The sequence below is a fragment of the Beta vulgaris genome, chromosome 5, assembly GCF_026745355.1.
Source record: "Beta vulgaris subsp. vulgaris cultivar EL10 chromosome 5, EL10.2, whole genome shotgun sequence".
In the NCBI taxonomy this organism is placed as follows: Eukaryota; Viridiplantae; Streptophyta; class Magnoliopsida; order Caryophyllales; family Amaranthaceae; genus Beta; species Beta vulgaris.
Genome location: NC_079206.1, coordinates 60,170,162 through 60,191,325, shown reverse-complemented (window position 1 = coordinate 60,191,325; position 21,164 = coordinate 60,170,162). Strand labels below are relative to the sequence as shown.

Here is a 21,164-nt window from a genome sequence, read left to right as displayed (position 1 = left end):
TCATAGCCACCACCCATCTCTCTCTCTCCTCAACTCAACCCACCCCTCTCTCTTAGCCACCACCCTTTTCTCTCCTCTCTGAGACCACCACCGTCACTACTAACCCGACACTACCACCAACTCGACACCAGATGCGACCCAACGCCACCACTACCACCTCGATACCACCACCCCACCTAATGCGACCTAATACCACCTCGGCATCACCACGCCACCAAATGCAACCGAACACAACTAGGCCCTTCTCTCACCTCCTCTTTCGTTTCCTCGAACTCCTCCTCCTCACCTTCTCTCACCTCCTCCATCACTCCTTTCTTCATCTCTACTAGTTTTAGATCTAGGGTTTCGACACCACCACGCACCAGATTCCTGGACGATGGTAGTGTTGGTGTGTTGGTGTGATGGTGGTGATGGGAAGAGGTAGAAGATGCCGACGGTGGTGAAGGGTTAGGGTTTCGATTTTTGAACGGTGGTGGGGTTTTGACATGATGTGTTGGTGTGATGGTGGTGGTAGGGAGAAACTATGGATGTCGGTGGAAATGGTGGAGAAATCTTATGTGGTTTCCGATGGCCATATTTGGGGAAGGGCGGTTTTTCGGGTGGTGGTGGTTGTTTTTGAGTTTTTCGGTAGTGGTGGTGGTGACCGGTGGTGGAGGTGTTGTGGTGGATGGCCGGTGGGCGAGTTTGGGGGAGGGTGGTTTTCCGGTGGGCAGGTAGGGAGGGTGGTTTCCGGTGGGCAGGTTTGGGGGAGAGGTTTTCCAGTGGTGGCGATGGTGGTCCCCAATTTTTCGGCAGCAATTCAAGTGGTCCCCAATTTTTTCTTTCTCCCTCCTTTTCACATGGGACCACTAAAATTAATTATACTACCTAAACATACTTATGAAATTTTGCCTAGGAGTCCGTTTTAATCACAATGTCCCATCTATTTTGAAACGGAGGAAGTATAAAGTTTTTAATTTATCTATTTTTCTTTTAGATGCCTTTTATAGTTGGTTTCTAGGGAGAGGATAAATATCAATTCTTCAAATACATATAATACCTAATTTAATGGTCACGGGTGATGGAGAGTGCAAAACAATGACTAACACTTAGTTTATGAATTTTTCTCTCATAGTTCCCGATAACTTTTTTTTTACGGGGAAAAAGCGAAAACACATATTATTACTTATCAATGTCTGCCATTACAGCTCTCACATATCAGGTGGCACTTCTTCCAGCCACACTCTAAGACCATCCATCGAAAAACTCAATTTAGCAAGGCTATGAGCTACTACATTACCACTTCTTCTAACATGAGAGAAACTAAAACAAGAACACTCAGCAGCAATGACCAAGATATCCTGCACAATCATCCCAAAAGGGGATGCCTCCCTTTTGTCATCCCTTAAGTGTGTAAAGAGTTTTAAGCAATCCACCTTAAGAATAATATTTCTCAAATCAGCTTCCATGGCAGTGAGAATACCATGCCTAGCACCGAGAGCTTCCGCAACATCCACGTCCGAGATCCCCTCCATCGTCAAGCAGGAAGCCATTAACACATCTCCCTCATGATCACGCACCACTCCCCCAGCCCAATCAGTCCATCCTTAGACATAGCTGCATCCGTGTTGAGTTTGAAAGAAGAAAGTGGAGGTGCACTCCACCTGCTCGAGGAAATGCACCTAAGAGAGGTAATGTTCCTATCCTCATTCTCTCGTTTAAACTCTAAAACACTTCTCATACATTTTTCTACCACTTCCTTGAACTGCACCATTCTTGCATCAAATATCCAGGCATTCCTTGCAACCCACAGTTGCCAACATACTACCCAAAAGCAATCCCACCACTCCACTTCTACTATCCTTTAAGATAGCACCTCCACCCATTCTCCAAACTTGCTTCCATAGACTTGACCAATATCAATTCGTATAGGTGATATATACCATGTCATTCTTGCGCCTTCACAATGCATCAATACATGCTCCACGGTCTCAGGTCCATTTCCACACTTATGACATTCATTTGTCAACACAATTCCTCTTTTCATGAGATTATAGTTGATTGGAAGCACATTGAGGATCACTTTCCAACCAAACATTTTGGCTTTTGGAGGGATATTTGCACTCCATAGTTGCTGCCACATTTTCTTTCTTGTCCCACCCGACGTCGATGGCCGAGAAATAAGAGCTTCACATAACTCAATATAATACGCACTCTTGACAATGAACATGCCATTTTTGTTTGGTCTCCACATCCATGAATCTCGCCTACCATACAGTGGGACTGGTATATCTTTGATAGCCTGCACTTCCCACGTAGAGATTAAAGCTTCCAGCACCTCCACATTCCACTTTCCTTCATCTATAAGATCTTTCACCCACCTCAACCCCTCTTTCGCATTCCCTGTAGCACTTGTCTGGACTTGGTATTTCGGCAATCTGGGCACCCACGGGTCTTGCCAGATACGAGTCGAGGCCCCATCCCCAATGACCCTGCATACACCTTTTTTTAACACCTCCCTAGCGGATAACTTCCATGTAAAGCTTGCATTTGGGATAATAGTCACATCCATGAAATCCCGCGTGGGGAAATACTTCCCCCTCAACACTCGAGCCATTAAAGAATTTGGCATGGTAAGGACCCTCCATGCTTGTTTAGCGAGAAGGACACTATTAAAAATTCCAAAATTCCTCACTCCAAGTCTTCCTTCTTTTTTCGACAAAAACATTTTTTCCCATGCCACCCAAGCCGTTTTTCCCTCATCACCCTTTTGTCCCCAAAAGAAACTCCTAAACATCTTTTCAATTCCATCAAGAATGCTTTTCAGTATCTGAAAACATTGCATTGCAAAAGTGGGAATGGCTTGCGCTACCAATTTTATAAGGACCTCCCTTCCTGCTTGTGAGAGAAGCTATCGTTTCCACCCTTTTAACTTCTTCCAAACTCGATCCTGAATACTCTGAAAAACTCTTTTCTAAGAACTTCCTATGTACGTAGGGAGTCCTAGATATTTATAATGTCCATCAACAGCCTTAAAAGCTAACTTCATCTGAAGGGTATTAATCTTCTCTGGCTCAATGTTTCGACTATAGGACATCTTAGATTTTTTTTTTTCATATTCAGTTTCTGCCCGAAAGCAGCTTCATAGATAGAGAGAACTTCTAACATATTTTCAACTTCCTCCTCCGTAGCTCTAATAAATATTAGACTATCATCGGCAAAAAATAAATAAGAGATAGGGCTTACCTTTCTTTCAATTTTAACTCCATGAATCCTTTTTTCGTCTTCAGCATGACGAATAAGAGTAGAGAGCCCCTCAGCACACACCACGAAAAGGAAAGGGGACAACGGATCCCCTTGACGTAGCCCTCTGGTAAGGCTAAAGTTCCTGGTCGGCTGACCATTCAACATAACTGAAAAGGTAGCCAAAGAGATGCATTTCATCACCAGCTGTGTATAACAGGCGGGAAAACCCAACTTCTGCATCATTTTTTCCAAGAAGCACCATTCTACACGATCATAAGCCTTGCTCATATCTAATTTGAGCCCCAAATAACCTTTTTTCCCGTTCTTCTTTTTTCTCAAATAATGAAAACATTCATATGCAACTAGCACATTATCGGTTATCAATCTTCCCGGAACAAAACCACTCTGACTATCATAAATCACAGAAGGGAGCACTGATTTTAATCTGTTTGCCAACACTTTCAACACAATTTTATATAGGACATTACAAAGGCTTATCGGGCGAAAATCACCAAGGGACTCACATTGTTTCTTTTTAGGAATGAAAACAATAAAAGTCTGATTTATGTCACCAATATCCTCAACATTGTTCAGAAAATTCAGAACTTTATTAGTAACATCCTCACCTATCTCCTACCAGAAGTGTTGGTAAAAGAGAGCATTCATTCGATCACGGCCTGGTCCTTTATTTGGGTGCATCTGCAAAAGAGTTGAACTCACTTCTTCTCGTCTAAAAGGGACAGCAAGCATCAACATCATATCATTTGTTAGCCTCCGTTGGACAAGATTAGTCACAGGCTCCATATCACAATTTCCCCCAGAGTGAAATAAAGTCTCAAAATATTGCACAAAATGAGCTCCTATCTCCTGTTCATCCTCAATCCATCTTCCCGTTTCATTTTTTAGTCTGTCCACATAATTTCTCCTTTCACATTGATTTGCTTTTTGATGATTTTTTTTTTGTATTTTTATCCCCACTTTCTAACCAACTTGCCTACTCCGTTGTTTCCAGTATACTTCCTCTCGAGTTTCCAGTTTATCCATCCTCGCATCCAGGTTCCTCATTTGATCAATCATCTCCTTTGACGGAATCTGCTCCATCAATTCTTTCATCTAATGTTGACAAGCCCGCAACTCCTTGGCCGTATTTCCGAACTTCCGAGCACTCCATGACTGTAGCTTATCTTTCGTTCTCAATAAATTAACCCTAACATCTTCACCTTTCCGCCAATTATCACAGACAACATTCGAACTTTCCTTTTCACGTAGCTACATAGCCTTGAAGCGAAATAATTTTTGTTTTCTATTATGGTCCACTCGATCATGACTAACTTGCATACATAATAACAGTGGTCCCGAAAACTTCTTTACACTATTCTTTTGAAATCAATACTCATTCTTACTACTAATATATATGGAGTATTTATAAAAAAAAGGCACATCATGAATTTTTTTTTAATACTTTACCATTTATCTCAATCCCAAAATTTCCCTTACATATGAATATGCGAAAACATTAAATTAATCTCATTCTCGAATTGTACTTGAGTTGGTGATGATGACAGCTATGGTAGAGTCTACAACTTTTCTTTGGTCATGTCCCTTTGGATTATCCGAACCTCGATAGTCTAGTGGAACTTTCTTTGACATCAAAAGAACGAGAGGAATGTTCTCCCAAAAGCCAAAACTTAACAAGCCAAAGCAAATCCAAACATTTAGGAATGATGCCCGCAAGAACGATTTCAAATCTAAAATAATATAATTGTAATGTTCGATATAGATATCAATGTGAGATATGGTAATTTAAGAATTCATATCAATCCTACTAATATACATTTCAAGCCAAAAAGTAAGAGGCTTGAAATATTTGATAAATATTTTTAACAACTTTTTTAAATTCGGCATGTAGCATACTAGCATATGCATTTGACAATTTAGCAACTCCAATCTCTTAGGCTTGGTGTCTCAAATTTGAGTATTAGTTGTTGGATATATTTCTCAGTCCTTTTTTTATCTCGTAATTTATGATTTACATCTCGAAATACTATATTTGAATTCTCTAATGTGTAATATTTGAGACTCAAACTCCACTATTTGAGACTCATACCCTAAGAGTGGAGCCATTGGTTGATCTCGTGTATTGATCATGAGGAGTAAGAGAGAATAAAAAACATTAAATAAATAGGAGAGAGAGGGATAAAGAAGGAGGAAAGAGGAGGAAGATCGGATCGTGGGAATGATCTCAAATTCCAACATAAAAAGTTGGTTCATTGCCATATGGCACGAGCGGAGTAGAAGCTAAAAATGATGCAGGCCCCACTTTTGCTGCATGACAGACATCCAATCATCCTTATTTCACCAATCTAATGGCTTATATTGCACATAACGTTGTAAATTTTTGCAATGGGCATATTGTACAATTTATTTATTTTTGAAAAAAAATACATACCAACAACTATAAATTTTTTTCTCTATAACAATATTGAGCTATTTCTACACATTTAATTTTTGAGCTTATTTTGTTATTAAAAGTCATATTTGTTTCCTTTCATCGATTATCCACCCCACAAAAATAAATTCTCTCCTAATAAAGATTAGTTATGGATCCCAAAAACGGTATAAAAAAAACTTCAAAATCCAAAAGACCTCAATAACCTCACATTAATCCAAATTTTCAATCGTCTAGTTCCCAAATTAATCTCAATTCTCAAACTGATCCAAATTTTTATATGGGATACAACTCAAAATATGATTTATCCTACTCAACTTAACCAATCATTCCCCCAACAGAATATGAGTTTCTCAAATACACCTTCTTACTCACAATTTGCTCCACATTCACAAGAAAAACAGTACAATTCGAATGAGAATTATCATTATTCTCAAGATGAAACATCATTTGCTATGCCTCAACATTTCCAGCAGTAACAAGGTGAAGGGTCATTTCCGAACATCAGTAGTTATATCGGTCTGGAGCTGCATCAGTTGAGCGTGATGATGACAACAAGGAAGAAGATAAAGGGTCAAGGAGATTATGGAGGTCAGCTGAAGAAGAGGTTCTTGTGCAGGCTTGGCTAACGGTATACAAAGATAAAGGTAAGGAACTTAAGTGCTTTAGAGATCGATGCTGGGAAGAAGGAGTTGAAAGTTGCAATGAGTCTGATATGTTACCATTTGACAGAGAGTTGGGTCAATTACAAAGTCAAAGTTAATTTTCGTATCTAATTATGTATAATATTAGCGAAATTATTTTTTACTAACCATTGTAGGCGAAGAGATCATAAAAATTACGATTTTTTTTTACCAAATACCTCTGAGTTTCAGGAAATTCACGAGTTACCCCATACTTTTGAGAATACATGGGTACTCCTCAGTTTTACGATAATAACCTGAAATGTCCTTAATGACTAACAACGTTATTTGCCGTTAGTTTTAACCCTAATCAAACCCTAACTTAACTCTACCCTAACCCTAACCCTAACCCTAACCCTAACCCTAACCCTCCCACCACCCATCCACTCACCCACCCCAGCAGTCCTCTCGCACCCCCGGTCGAATTTTTCTCCCCACCCCCGTCGAATTTTGCTCCCCTCCTCCCACCCTTTTTGATTTTCACTCCCCTCCCTCTCACTCCTCGCAAACCGCCCACTGGAAGTGCCAATTATTCCAACCCATAAAATCAAAAATCGACGGGGGTCGGGAGGAGGGGAGTGAAATTCGAGGGGGGAGGGGAGCGAAATTCGAGGGGTGTGGGGGGAGGAGAGCGAAACCACCTTTTCAGACCCCCTGCGACCATCCTCACTAGCAAAACAACTATCGCGCCACTCTCCTCCACCTATCTGAAAACCCCGATTCATATTCCTTTCTCTCTGTATTAGACTTTGCCTTCTTCGTCGAGGTTAGTGTTGGGTGGTGACTGGTGGTGGCTTGCGCAAGAGGGAGAAAAGGTGTTCGTGTTTTGCGAAGAAGGGAGAAATAGGTGGTGGTGTTGAGTGGTGGTGGTGGCTCGTGAAGGAGGGAGAAAAAGATGGAGATGTTGGGTGGTGGTGGTACAAAGCAATTTTCATGATGTTTTCGAGTTATTAATTTAGGTGGTAATGGACTAATGATTGTTACCGATAGGTTTTAGTGGGGGTGGTAGAGTTAGGGTTGAGTTGGGGTGTTGGTGTCTTGGTGTGGTGGGGAGGAGAGAAGGGAGAAAGTGAGGATGGAGAAGATCGGTGAGTGAGAGAGGGATGGAGGAGGAAGAAAAAAGGTTAGAGGAGAAACACTAGTCAAAGAAAAAGAAAAATTATAAAATTACTCTTTTTTCAAGTCATCGGTCACATGAACCTATTAAAGGTTAATAGCCTCGTAAGTTTTGTTTGTTCATAGTTAATCCAAAGTTCAACTTACTTTTAACAGACCCTCCAAAAGTTAGTTTATTCTTGATAATTTTTCCTAATTATATACGTTAAGTTTGAAAAAACAAATTCAACAAAGATAAGTTATTTCAACATTATCTTTAAAAAAGTCAAATTCATTAAAAAAAAATAAATTATACTCAATAAAAGTAATATGAGGTGATTAAAACTTTTCCCTCTTAAAAAAAATCCCAACTTAGATAAATTTTTTCAGCCCAATATTTATTGGCTAAAAGTCCGACCCGATCAATGATCACCTATTGGCCATTGAGAGTCCAAGTAGTTGGTTTGGTTTTTTGAATTTGTTTTCTGTTGGGAAACGAATAAATCTGAGTCCTGACAAATGTTCAAATTCAAAAGCAAGGCGCGGCCGTCTTCACTCACTCAACTCGCTGACCTTCTTCCTGTTCATCAAAACATTCAAATTCCACAAAAATGGATTCCAAAGAAACTTGTCGAAATGAACTTCGACTTGCAATTCGTCAACTTACTAATCGTTGTCTTTATTCCGCTTCCAAATGGTTACTTCTCTCTCTTTCTTTCTGTAATTTTGTCATTTCCTCTATTCATCTAATTCAATTTGCAACTTTTTCTGGGGTTAAAATCTTCATGGGTGTTATAATTTAGCGCAAGATTTGATTTTTAAGTGATTTGAATTCTTTTTAGGTAGTTTAAGTACCATTTTCTTTTCTGGGTTTAGTTTCTATTCAATAGATCTTATTTTGAATTTCAACATTCTTCTTATTTGATTGTTTGAAATTAGGTAAGTTGGTTATGCTTGATTATGCTTCGTGATCGTTGTGTTATAACACGTAGGTGGTGAAAGTGTAGAATTTTCATGACTCTGTCCCCTTTAAATTTGCCCACCATCTGTTTGATGAAATTCCGTTGATGGATTTAGCTGTTAATCGAAATAAGGGCACCATTTTGCTTGAATTGAAAAGGAGCTAAATATGATATTATGGATTTGTCATAATGAATTTCAGGGCAGCTGAACAGTTGCTAGGAATTGAGCAAGATCCAGCGAAGTTTACGCCTTCTCATACTCGATTTCAGAGAGGGAGTTCTAGCATTCGTCGTAGGTTTAGAACGAATGACCCTACTTCAACGCCTAGTCCCAGCGTTCCTTATGCCTCTACACCGGCGCCAGAGGAAGATGATGATGTTGTGGATAGTGATTTCTACCTTTTGGCTAAATCGTACTTTGATTGTAAGGAGTATCGGAGAGCTGCTCATGTACTTCGAGACCAGGCTGGACAGAAAGCTGTATTCTTGCGATGTTATGCCTTATATCTGGTATGATCTGCTCCCACTTTTTCAGTTTATGTTTTCTGTTGGAATAAGCTGCAACTTAGGGCTGTAGATCACCAGCTTTGCTTCTGTAGTTTAGGTTTATCTTGGTACAAAGCATGAATGGGAAGAGCAAATATGTAAACATAAGTTAATTTCAGGATCGAATACTCATTTATACTCCGAAAGTAGCTGTTCCTATTCACTATCGTTCCAGGTTGGTGTCCAAGTGTCATTCCCTTGCTCTAGTAGTCATGTACGACATGAACATTCAAGAAATGTAATATTTATTCGACATAAGTTTATGTGATAAACGGTAATTTAAGTATAGATAGGTCTTTAAGATCAAAATCTAGGACCTTGCTTACTCAGTATGAGGTAGGTTTCGTCATGCACGAGTGTGCACAGCACAGCAAGTATAAGGTGTTATATCTAAACAAAGATTTCTCTTTCCGTAGAACACTATAACAGCACCAAGAGCTTAGGTATATAGAAGCAGCAAATAGGATGCCACAGTCAATGGAATGCTGCACATAAGAATAGAATATGTTGAGCATCTTCTTGTTGCTTTTGAAATAGCATAGGAGCAGCAGAGCATAAAAGAGTAGAGTACGTGGACAATTGGTGAATCGTTGGCTTTAAATATTAAACTTTGTTGGGGTTAAACATTAGACATATGCAGGCTGCCTTGTCGATTGTCATGGCTTTGGTGTCCTCAGATTTAGTGATTACTTAGTTCACCTGAATTTTGTTTTTTCTTTTTTTTCCTTTATGGATAAGGAACGGATGCTTACATACACAACATCTAGTCATCTATGTCTGTTTTGGATAGAGTTGCGAGGATGAATATTCAATCTTTTTCTACATTTTACGATTGCAGGGGACTGAATCAAATGTTCACTAAGTTGATCTCTGCTTCTTTATCATGAAGTAGGGCTCTCCAGTGAAGGGTTGTAAGGAAATAACCTCTTTGGAATTGTTTGGTGAGACTATTGCCCTCTCATAATCAGAATATGCAAGTCTCTTGAGATGCATTGGAGTAATAGTATTGTATGGTATATCTCTATTACGTCTCCATTCTCCAATTATGTTAGAGAATAGTAAGAATTGTGAAGAACACTTGCTAAACACAAACGAAGTAACTTGAAAAGACTAATAAAGACATACAAGATCGATCCATATGGGTTTGCACCTTTGACCAATATGGTACTTGGACAAGAGTTGGGGATAGTGGGGTATTAGAGACTGCAAAGTAGCTTCCAACTACACATTATATTGATGCAATTCAAATTGCAGACTTTACTATGAAAAATTTATTTCTTGTATCCCTTTGTGAGAGCAAAACCATGATCTGTAATGTTTGCTCAGGACCTAGGAGTGGGAGTACATGGAGAGACATGTATGGTAGTTTTTATGAGTTATGACCTTTCGGAAAATGCTGGATTTTATGTTCATAGTCCAATGGCTTTTTATGTTTTGACTACCATCTCACACCCATTACTGTATTGTGCTAAAATAAGATGCATACATCAACGTGCTACTTATTTTCCAATGCGATTTATTGGTGATAAAGCTACGCATATGATCTCCCATACATAATGGTCCTTGCCAGTCACCAATAGTGGGATGCCGATTTTGTTGTATTCATCTCAGTTCATTAATTTCCTGCTGTCTTTAATCCTTTGTATAGGCTGGGGAGAAGCGGAAGGAAGAAGAGATAATAGAGCTGGAGGGGCCCTTGGGGAAAAGCAATGTTGTGAACCGTGAATTGGTTTCTCTTGAAAGGGAACTCTCCATGCTGCGAAAACGAGGTATTTTGGATCCCTTTGGGCTGTACTTGTATGGTCTAGTTTTAAAAGACAAGGGAAATGAAAATCTTGCTCGCGCTATCCTAGTGGAGTCTGTGAATACCTATCCGTGGAACTGGAATGCCTGGTCAGCATTGCAAGCACTATGTACCACAATTGACATGTTGAACAGTCTTAATCTCAGTAGCCATTGGATGAAAGACTTCTTTCTTGCTAAATCCTATGAAGAACTCAGGATGCACAAGGAATCCTTGGATAAGTATGAGCAGCTCCAGAAAACCTTTTCATTTAGCAGCTACATACAATCTCGGATGGCTAACGTGCAGTACCATCTTAGAGAATTTGATCAGGTCGAACTCATCTTTGAAGAGTTGTTGAGAAATGATCCATACCGAATCGAAGACATGGATATGTATTCTAACGTCCTTTATGCAAAGGAAGCGTTTTCTGCCCTTAGCTATCTAGCCCACAATGTGTTCTTGACAGACAAATATAGACCACAATCATGCTGTATAATTGGTAATTATTACAGTTCCAAAGGCCAACATGAGAAATCAGTCTTGTATTTCAGGAGGGCTCTCAAGTTGGACAAAAATTATTTATCTGCATGGACTCTAATGGGCCATGAGTATGTTGAGATGCAGAACACAGCAGCTGCCGTGGATGCCTATCGTAGGGCAGTAGACATCAATCCATGTGATTATAGAGCTTGGTATGGATTAGGGCAAGCCTATGAAATGATGGTAATGCCTCATTATGCTTTGTATTACTTCAAAAAATCAGTATTCCTGCAGCCAAATGATCCAAGGCTGTGGATCGCAATGGCTCATTGTTATGAGAGCGACCATCTTCGTATGTTTGAGGAGGCAATCAAGTGTTATAAACGAGCTGCGAGTCGCCATGACACTGAGGCAATTGCTATTAACAGGCTGGCAAAACTGTATGATCAGCTCGGGAACCATGCAGAGGCTGCATTTTATTACAAGAAAGATTTAGACAGAATGGAGGCAGATGAAAGGGAAGGACCAAACCTAGTTGATGCTTTGATGTTTCTTGCTAAATATTATAGAGCCCAGAAAAGGTTTGAAGAAGCAGAGATCTATTGTACCCGATTGTTGGATTACACTGGACCGGTGAGTTAACTTCTAAAATTATTATGTTTTTCAAATAATTAAGGTGATTAGGTTTGCTTATTTCTTGCACTTATAATTTCTGACCGTAAATTCTTGTTCCCTATCTAAATTTGCAGGAAAAAGAAACAGCAAAGAGTTTACTTAGATCTATGAAAATGGCGCAATCTGGTTTCCCATCCATGGATGTTGAGCATTTTCCATCGTTTGGCCCTCATTCCTAAATTTAAATGTCAAAATCCCTCATATCTTGGCAAAGCTTCTTTTGCTGTACACATAATTTTGTATATGCGTGAAGTAATTCAACTCATGTTAGATGGAATCTTACAATTGTATTTTGTAACTTTTAGTCTTTAGGAATTCATCAGAAGCATGTGGAAAAGTAGTTTTAGGACCTAAACATTATATATGCCCACCTTAGTTCTCAAAATTTTCTCCTTCATACCCCGGGGAAGTTCAAAACCTGACCTCAAAGATTTCACAGCACAGGTAGTAATTCAATGTAGTGATGGAAGTTATAGCACTATTTGGTGACAGTGAAAGAATAGTTCAATCTAGTACAGGAACAATTGATTTAAACATTTTGTTATTGTGCCTCGATAGGTGATAACAACCTGGTGAGCTTCAGTTGCTTGGCTGAGGTTATGATACTTTACTAGAGCTTGAGTAAAGTCTTGGGCCTTTTTTAGCTTAAAATTCTTAGAGTTGCTTAAAACTTGAGTTAACAAAATCATAGCCAAAGAAATGCTCTTATAAGTTATTTTTGGTGATAAACACCTCTCAATACAACAAAAACCACAATGCAAATACAATAAAGAAAATAGCAAGAAGACAATAAACAAAAGACAAGTGTGTATGAGAAAATTTTAATTTCCTCCCCTCAAAATAAAGTGCATTATTAAGTTTCTCCAAAATAGTGATGGTCACTGGCGCGGGATGTGTCGTAGGACCTAACTAGACGGGCTGAGATTTCAATGTCCAATATCAGACCGTGAAATTCACGAGGTGGGCAGGTTGGTCCGCGAGTTGAAGAATTTTGGCCCACACTGGTCTGTTATCGATTTTCACGGTTCTGGAGCGGTTTTGGTGGATCGTGGGCCTTGCGGGTTGGACCGGCTGGCGGCCGACATGAGATTTTTTTTATTTTACATTTTTCAAAATTATTTAATCATTGAAATTATTCATTAGTGTTAAATATAACCTTTATAGTTAATTGAAATATAAACAATTATTAATATTGCATTTTATTGAATTTGATTGAATTATAATAATATACAATTTGATGAAAACATAAACAATTTGATTAAAATAAACACAATTTGGTTGAATTATTACTTGGGTTGGGATGGTCCGATTCATGGGACGGGCGGGACTGGTTCTATGGTCTGGGCTGGGAGGCTTTAGTAGTGGACTTTTTGTGGGTTGGGCACAAAATATCCGGCCCATGACCCACCCAACAATTTCACAGTTCGAGCAAGGCTGGATTGGGTTTTTTAGCATGGCTCGGCCCACGAGGTGGGCTGGGCTGGATATGCCCACTTTAACCATCTCTACTACAAAACAATACAACCCCATAGCTTATGTGCATATTTTCTTGTTGGTCTGAAACCCTTTATATAATCTAAACAAAAAAACCCTAATTTACTAGAATTGCAATATTTACCCCCCTCAAGATGATAATATTAGAAGATATCACCTACAAAAAAATTTAAACCGAATTCATCAAATGCTTGGAGAATTACGGAAAACATTGACATTCTCCGCTAGCATTGGCATGGCTATTGGTAATGGGGGTGGAACATCTTTCTGGCATCATCGTTGGGCGACGAAGGATCCCCTGTCAGCATACAACACGAGAGAGATTCCAACTCGATCATCTTCTTGATGCCAAGGTAGAGTCAATGTAGGATAAAAATTGTGGCTGGAAATTCAAGGTGTCTGCTGAATTTCTCCCTGCAAATATATTGGCTGAAATTGCAGCACATGAACTTATTGATGATGAAGATGTTTTAGACTCCGTCTATTGGAACGGGGCTCCCTCTGGTGGGTTTACAATACAATCGGGCTATGAATGTGATTAGGCATGGCACCACTCAGGATTTTAAGGCAGAGAAAGGTTGGAAACTGGTTTGGAGTGTGGCGGTGCCTCAAAGGGTGCGGTTGTTCCTTCGGTTAGCTAGCCAAGATCGGATGATGACGAACGCGAACCGATTCCTTCGAAAATTCACTAACGATCCTAGGTTCTTTGTGTGTGGAGTTGTGGAAGAAAATACAAACCACATATTACGTGAATGTCCAGCTGCTCGGGTGATTTGGCACAAATTAGGATGGAGTAATAGTGTTTTGATGCAGGAACCTAATGTTTCTGAGTGGATTTGGAAAAATATCAAGACCTCAACTCACTGGCAGTTTGAGGAGTGGCCCACGATTTTTGCTATGACTATTTGGTGGTTGTGGAGCTGGCGTAATGAGCGTTGTTTTGCGAGGGAGGCTAATATACCACTAGATCAGGTAGCTTTCATTTTTGCTCGTGTTGGAGAATATCAAAGAGCTATCAAGCAGCAGATATGAAGAAAAACAAGTGCCGCCCACGTGTGGAAAGACTTATTAGATGGACATACCCTCGAGATGGTTGGGTCAAGTTGAACACCGATGGTGCAGCTGGAGCAGGAGGTGTTATTCGAGGGTGTCGAGGTGAGTTACATGAAACTTTTGCCTTAAATTGTGGAGTAATCTCCTGTACGAAAGCTGAATTGCTTGGAGTTATGCGTGGTTTGGCAATTGCTTGGAATGGGGGACATCGGAAAGTTTAGGTGATTGTGGATTCAGAGGTGCTGGTTCATGTGCTTAGTAATCGAACATCGTTGAACTCTGCTTTCGTTCACATTATAAGGACATGTAAGGCCGTCTTGAGTATGGAAGGTTGGGAGGTCACTATTTTACATTGTTATCGAGAAGGTAACTGTGCAGCGGATTGGCTAGCTAATTATGGAGTTACAAGTTCACAACGTTTGATTATTTTTGAGGCGGTCCCTAAAGATCTTCATACCATTTTATTGGAGGAGTTGGGAGGCTTGGCTCTTGCTCGTGTGGTTCTGGTTGAAGCTGGAACTTAGTGTTGCTGTTAGTGTGCTGTAGGGTCGTAGCTAGGAGTTTTTGTTTTTATTTTTGGAGTATGTTTTGTCATATTATTTTCGTTTGTATTTTTGTGTTGCGTCTGCGTTGTTTTTGTTTTTTTAGTTTGATTATTTTTTTATTTTGTGTGTTAGCGTTATATCCCTCTTTTTTTCACCAAAAAAATAAATAATCTACCTATTTACCTAATTACGGACCTCATTAAACTAGGAAACTAAATACTCCCTCCGTCCCCATAATATAGTGCTTGCATTCTATTTTGGGTGTCCCAAAATGTTACTCTTCTTTATAGTTTTTATTCCACAATTTCCCTTGATTTGCCTAAAAAACCACGCGACCATCATTTATTTGCTCCTTGGAAATAGGTTTTTTCTTTGTTTATTGAACTTAAGAGTTGAACTCACTATGGTCAGATTTTCCACCCTTCTTCTTGGGATGTGGATAATCCCTCTTTGGAGTCATTTACTTAATGCTCTTTCACCCATTATTCATTATTTTGTTTCCTAAAATCAGCTTTTTTTTTCCCATAACGTTGATTATTTATCATTCATGTCCACTTACCTTGATTCTCGTTAAAATGAGAACTAAGCACTATATTATGGGACCGAGGGAGTAATATTGTTGGAACTCGTTGAAAGACCCACTTATAAGTGTCCCACATTGGAGAAAGAGGAGAGAATAAATCACTTTATAAGATTAGGAGTTACTCCACCTATCACCAATTGGTTTTAGGATAGAACCTCCTAACTTGTAAGTGGGCTAAACTCTCCTCCTCCTTATTGTTTTACCCAAACCCATTTTTATATAATCTAAAAAATTAACAATTACAAAACAAAAAAATCTCATACAAGATTTCCTTTCCACGCAACAATCCCACGACAACTCTTTTTTGCCTCTTATTTGCTTGCAGTAATATGCATATAAGGAACTTCAACCCCAAGCCTTAACGTTACCCTTGTTCGCCTAAATAAATTGACGTTTAATTCTAAAACTTATAATATTACGATTACTAAATTTTTGCTTGTGTTGTAGAGAGGTGTAAAAATCTTCATAGAGTGATAATAACAACAACAATGATAGTTGCGATTCGTGACCTACTATTCAGAAACGGAAAAAGTAAGACGCTATCAATATGTTTCAAGCTTCAAATAGCAAGCTACATGAACCTTTCTTATAATTCAACAGGCTGACCACTCCAAGAAACAAAATCAGCAGGCTGTGAGTGTATAATCAAACAAATACATCAAATGGAGATAAACACAAGCTCTTTACCAAAACAATAATGTGTAAATTACGATCACAAATTGCAACGTAATTTTGAAAAACTGAAGCTAATCTTTTTAAAATCAAGTTTAAGTAGAGCCTTTCAATTGCGAGTTGAATCAGCGAAAAAGCTGTTGATAGAAGGCATAATCTCTGGAGTTTTATTGCGGACATATTTCCTCAGAAAATGCTCAGCGTACTTCTCTCCCTCTGAAAAGTTTTCAAGAACTCCAGCTGCCCTGTTCTCCTTACTAACCCTGCATTAACCAAAACAATATCAGCAAATTGAAACTCTCATTATTCATACATCTACAGCAGCAGCCAGCAAGCTAAGTACATGGTGTTTTACCAAATTCGAGCTCGAGCACGAAGAAGAACATGATTCATACTACTACAACCTAGGCAAATTAAAGAAGACGAAAACCAACATCTCTTTCTCATACTAACATCTTGATTTTTTTTTTCGAAATAGAAATTCGATTTTCTTCGACATAAGAGTCAAAATTTGAAGATTACACATACGAAGTATAGTTGTTTTTAGTTGCAAAATTTTATTGGTTTAGTTTCTATCACTTAAGTCTCTCACCATTCTTTTTTTTTTTTTTTTTTTACTTTTCAAAGTTAAATTCTATGAATAAAATAGAAATTTATTGAATTTGTTTATGATTTCTAATATTATAATTTTTTAGTTGATTTGAATTAAGTATATTACTTCATAAATTTCTCGAATGGGAAGGGAGTAACATATTTTTTATTTTTATTTTTATTTTTTTATATTCCCCTTCCCATTAGTAGCCCACCCTAATCCCTCCCCACCTTTAAATCCACGACGATTCGATCCCCTGACCAAGGGACCAGGAGGTAGAAATTCTACCAATTGTGCTAGCCTTCAATATCATACTTGTATATTTGGACCAAAAAGAATATCAATAATTCTATATCACACAATTAGAACCTCCGTATATGTGCGAGTGTCAGTTCAGTAAAGTCCTTCATCTTACCAACTAAAAAAATATTATGCGTACCTCCATTTTGACTATTTTTTCTGAAGTTGTGTTGAATTTGTGTCCATGTATACAGTACAATTTTAAAAAATTAATTTGATGATTAAAACTACTAAGAGTAGTCATTCATATAAAGTCAAAGTGTTGTAATTATTAAATTGTAAAGAGAACACTATATTAGATAGAAGTTTATCCTTATCCTTAGATTGAGTAGTGAAGCAAGAAAAGGAGCAGATAGAACGAGAAAGAGAGAGGGCAGACCTGACTTCAGGATTAATGCAAATATTACGAACAAGCTGAACACCGCAGATACCAACAGCAACTCCAACGGCCGCAAACAGAGGATATACCTAAAACAAAGCAAAATCAATCTCTTCAGTCTTCATACTTCATCCATTCTAAAATAAACCACCTATATAACGGGATAAATGGAGACAACACAATCACAACAAATGGAAACACCAAAAAATAGAAAAAAAAAAGTTAATTACCTACTTTAATTAAAAAATAAATTGAGATAACTATATTTCTGTCTCTATTATATATGAAATACTTCCTCTGTTTCTAAATAAGTGCAACACTTCTTGTTTTCACGTTTGCCAATGCATTATTTTAACCGTTAATATCTTCAATTACATAATAAAAATTATAAAAAGTTGATACTAAAAAATTCACATTCAACGAATCTAACAAGATCCCACATGATTAGTTTTCCTAAAATGTAAATCACCAAAGCTAATTAAAGTTTAAACTGTGAATAGTAAACACTATGCAAATGTTGCACTTATTTTGAAACGGAGGAAGTATTATGGAGGTGTTTGGCAAATAGCTTTTTGCTCGGCTTTTAACTTTTAGCTTTTTAGTTTGATCAAAAATCATATTTTGGTTTGTGGCTTTTTTGTTGGCTTTTAAGCCAAATGCGAAAAGCTAATTGGAGTAGCTTTTCCTCCTTGGCTATTAACGTTTTGATAATAAGATTACATATATACTCTTATGGTATAAGTTGGATGAAAAAAAAAAAATCAAGGCCCATAATGATCATTTTATAGTGGAACAGCCAACCGCCAAAAACAATTTTACCAAACATGTTTATAAAATAAAAATAGTCAAACTGCCAATACAAACCGTCAGTCAAAACCAATCACATAAAACAGTCAACCGCCAATTATCAAACAAGGCCAAATTGCATACATATCGTACCTATATTTTTTTTAATCCATAAAAGCCACAAAGGCAATACAAAATGCGAAGAAAGAGATGGGGATTCGCATAGGGTACCTATATTATATATAAGGCTGGTAACAAATAAAATAACGTTGTTGAAACTTGTCGTAACATTTATTTAAAACTGAGAAATATCATTTTAGAAACACTTCAGTAAAGATGAGAGAGAGGAATGAATACTTCCTCCCTTCTAAACTAAACTAAAAATGAAACATTTCTATCAAAAAGCTCGAGAGTCGAGAGGAAGTATAATACCTCAGGCCGCACCCAACGGTTAACAGAGGCCATTTTTTTACGTCGGAAAATCGCCGGCGATCTTGTCGACAAAGAGAGAAAATTAGTGTGCCAGCGAAAAGAGAGAGAAAGAAGGCAGTTGCAAGAGGGAGCAAATTGAGCGCAAGGGAGATGAATTTAAGGAGAAACAAAAAAGAACATTGACTGTGAGTTAGACTTTCTCGATTCACGAGAAGGTAATATTAGATTCTACCAATGAAGGAGTCACACGTTTGATGGGGAGGAAGTTGTTAGACCACCGTAATGTAGCCCATTGGTTGCAGGCAAATATATGGGCGGCAGTGGCAGTGTGGCACATCTTTCTACTTGCAAATTGCATATTTTGCATTCCCACGCAAAGTGCCGTCCTTTTCTTTTCTCCCTACACCAACTTGTTTTTTTTTTTTATAAAAAAACTAGTTTTTGGACCCGTACAAAATGCACGGGAAGTTTTTATTAAGTAAATATACTTATATTTTAATGGTAATGAATGATTGCCTATTTTTTAAAAGTAGTTGCATTCAAATGTGATATATTAATATGATGTACAAATTCACAAACAATTAATAAAATAGTAAATTGTAAACTAAACAATTAAACAATTAACTATATTAACTATGTTACATAATAAAATCATCATATTGGGTAAAGAATTTAAAAGTACGTGTTACCCATCTAAAGTTTGCAACGAATTACTCCTTACGATTACGAATGTTAGCTCAACTATATGTGCACGAATACCCAAATATTTACACTCCCATAAAACTTATCTGAGGAATAAAAAATATTTTTATAATTATGTTTAGAAATTTTTAAGAACTTCAGCCGTAATTTAATTAATAAATATATTCTTTTCATTCTAAAATACACAAAACACTTGCTGTTTTAGGATGTTTCATAATAAATGACACGTTACTTTAATTGAAAATTACTCCCTCTGGTTTTATTAGTTTGCCCACTTTCCTTTTTGAGTTGTCCCTTATTAGCTTATACAGTTTTTTTTTCTGTTTTTTGGAATGGTCTCACTACTTGTTTATTATTATCTTTACTTTCGCACTCAACTTTTGTTGGCCCACAACACAATACGATATGCCAATAAATTAATAATTTATCTTTCCTTCTATGACCCACATATCTATTTCTTTTAAAACTCTATGCCGAAAATAGTGGTAAACTAATAAAACCTGGAGGGAAGCACTTCTCTCTATCTCAATCTTTATCTCTATCTTCATCACATGAGTTCTCTTTTATTTCTCTCTATCTCTATCCTCTCTTAATCCTCGCCCCCGGGCCCATGTTTCATTTATTTTATAATAAATGACATATTCATTAATAATTTTAATCTCTATGGTGCAGTTAACTTAACAAATAATTTTGCTAATCTTTTTTAACTTTTAGTAAAGTTTTTCTTATAGATAATTTGTCTTACTCCTAGACGTATTTTCTCGTTAAACTGGCCCACTTGTTATTTCCTAAATCATATACCATATCCAAACACACAAATAGTAATATTGACCATATTCTCTTCAAACGCTATGTTTGGCTATCACCATCCTCTATTCTACTGAATTTCCTTATCCATTAAAAAAAGCATCCAACAAAATTCTTGATCCCAATCCTTTTTCCTTAAATCTAAATAGGAAGACATCAATTTTGGACAGTTCAGGCAAAGCAAACACGTTCTCTATCTTTTATTAGATTTTGTTAAACTTTGAAGTGCAATCCCCCAACTTTGCATGTCGTTTTAATTTTCTTTAATTTATTTGATATCCGAGTTGATGAATTCTATGGAACTGAAGGTGATTTTAGAGAAGAGGGACATAAAGAATTGAGTTCAAGTTGAGACGATTTCTTGCCGTTATCAATTATTAATTTCTGTTTTCAAGGATTTACTTTTTTATTCATGTTGCCCTCTATCTTGTGTCGTCGCCCAAGTTATCATTATCTCTTCAATCATAAATTTCATTATACTGTTTTACTATATTGTTTTAGAATTTGTTCATTGCTTCTTCTATATTGTTTAAATAAATATGCTAATACATATTCATAAATTATTTACCTGTAATATTCAAATTTTAATTAGCTTTGTTATTTGAAATTATTTAGGATTTACGCATCCATAATTATACATCGTTTAGTTCTTAATTAGTTGTGTTCATTGCAACTTGCAAGCTTTTCCTTTATCTGGAACTTATGCCTTTTTTTATGAAGAAAAAAAGCAATGAAAAAGGCAGTTATTTTTTCTTTTTGAAAAAAGTGAGGTTTTACGAAAATTTAAGTTTTCAAGTTGATTTTTTTAATGGATAAAATAAAATACTAAATTCGTGGCTTTTCTCATTTTTTTCTTCCTGTAATGGGTGCAAATCATCTTTAGAATTATTAGAATGGGACTTTTGCATGTATTTGTAT

The 21,164-nt window shown here is 37.4% G+C and overlaps 3 protein-coding genes across 3 annotated transcripts; 1 reads left to right on the top strand and 2 right to left on the bottom strand.

Annotated features, from left to right (window-relative positions):
• Positions 1-1,843: 1,843 nt before the first annotated feature.
• LOC125497658 (uncharacterized) lies at positions 1,844-4,326 on the bottom strand. Its single transcript, XM_048645297.1, has 4 exons — positions 4,220-4,326; positions 3,946-4,132; positions 3,226-3,858; positions 1,844-2,809 (listed from the first exon to the last, which is right to left on the bottom strand). Exons 1-4 carry the CDS (start codon positions 4,324-4,326, stop codon positions 1,844-1,846), a joined length of 1,893 nt encoding a protein of 630 aa, XP_048501254.1.
• Positions 4,327-7,928: 3,602 nt separating this feature from the next.
• LOC104894189 (anaphase-promoting complex subunit 8) lies at positions 7,929-12,379 on the top strand. The gene is made up of 4 exons (XM_010680367.4): positions 7,929-8,149; positions 8,615-8,924; positions 10,609-11,859; positions 11,976-12,379. Exons 1-4 carry the CDS (start codon positions 8,064-8,066, stop codon positions 12,078-12,080), a joined length of 1,752 nt encoding a protein of 583 aa, XP_010678669.2. The 5' UTR covers positions 7,929-8,063; the 3' UTR covers positions 12,081-12,379.
• A 3,745-nt stretch (positions 12,380-16,124) lies between these two features.
• LOC104894188 (hypothetical protein) lies at positions 16,125-18,892 on the bottom strand. The gene is made up of 3 exons (XM_048644162.1): positions 18,738-18,892; positions 17,520-17,608; positions 16,125-16,511 (listed from the first exon to the last, which is right to left on the bottom strand). The coding sequence occupies exons 1-3, from the start codon at positions 18,768-18,770 to the stop codon at positions 16,358-16,360; spliced, it is 276 nt and encodes a 91-aa protein (XP_048500119.1). The 5' UTR covers positions 18,771-18,892; the 3' UTR covers positions 16,125-16,357.
• Between the last annotated feature and the right edge of the window lie 2,272 nt (positions 18,893-21,164).

What these genes read in the sequence shown, in the direction of transcription:
- LOC125497658 (XM_048645297.1), bottom strand. Translation starts at nt 4,326, where the DNA reads ATGGAGCAGATTCCGTCAAAGGAGATGATTGATCAAATGAGGAACCTG. An exon ending in TCCCTTTTAGACGAGAAGAA is followed by an intron (nt 3,859 to 3,945) that starts GTGAGTTCAACT and finishes CACTTCTGGTAG; the next exon opens with GAGATAGGTGAGGATGTTAC. An exon ending in GAGTTAAAATTGAAAGAAAG is followed by an intron (nt 2,810 to 3,225) that starts GTAAGCCCTATC and finishes CAATGTTTTCAG; the next exon opens with ATACTGAAAAGCATTCTTGA.
- LOC104894189 (XM_010680367.4), top strand. Translation starts at nt 8,064, where the DNA reads ATGGATTCCAAAGAAACTTGTCGAAATGAACTTCGACTTGCAATTCGT. An exon ending in CTTTATTCCGCTTCCAAATG is followed by an intron (nt 8,150 to 8,614) that starts GTTACTTCTCTC and finishes AATGAATTTCAG; the next exon opens with GGCAGCTGAACAGTTGCTAG. An exon ending in TGTTGGATTACACTGGACCG is followed by an intron (nt 11,860 to 11,975) that starts GTGAGTTAACTT and finishes CTAAATTTGCAG; the next exon opens with GAAAAAGAAACAGCAAAGAG.
- LOC104894188 (XM_048644162.1), bottom strand. Translation starts at nt 18,770, where the DNA reads ATGGCCTCTGTTAACCGTTGGGTGCGGCCTGAG. An exon ending in ACCGTTGGGTGCGGCCTGAG is followed by an intron (nt 17,609 to 18,737) that starts GTATTATACTTC and finishes GCTTTGTTTTAG; the next exon opens with GTATATCCTCTGTTTGCGGC. An exon ending in TGCATTAATCCTGAAGTCAG is followed by an intron (nt 16,512 to 17,519) that starts GTCTGCCCTCTC and finishes TGGTTAATGCAG; the next exon opens with GGTTAGTAAGGAGAACAGGG.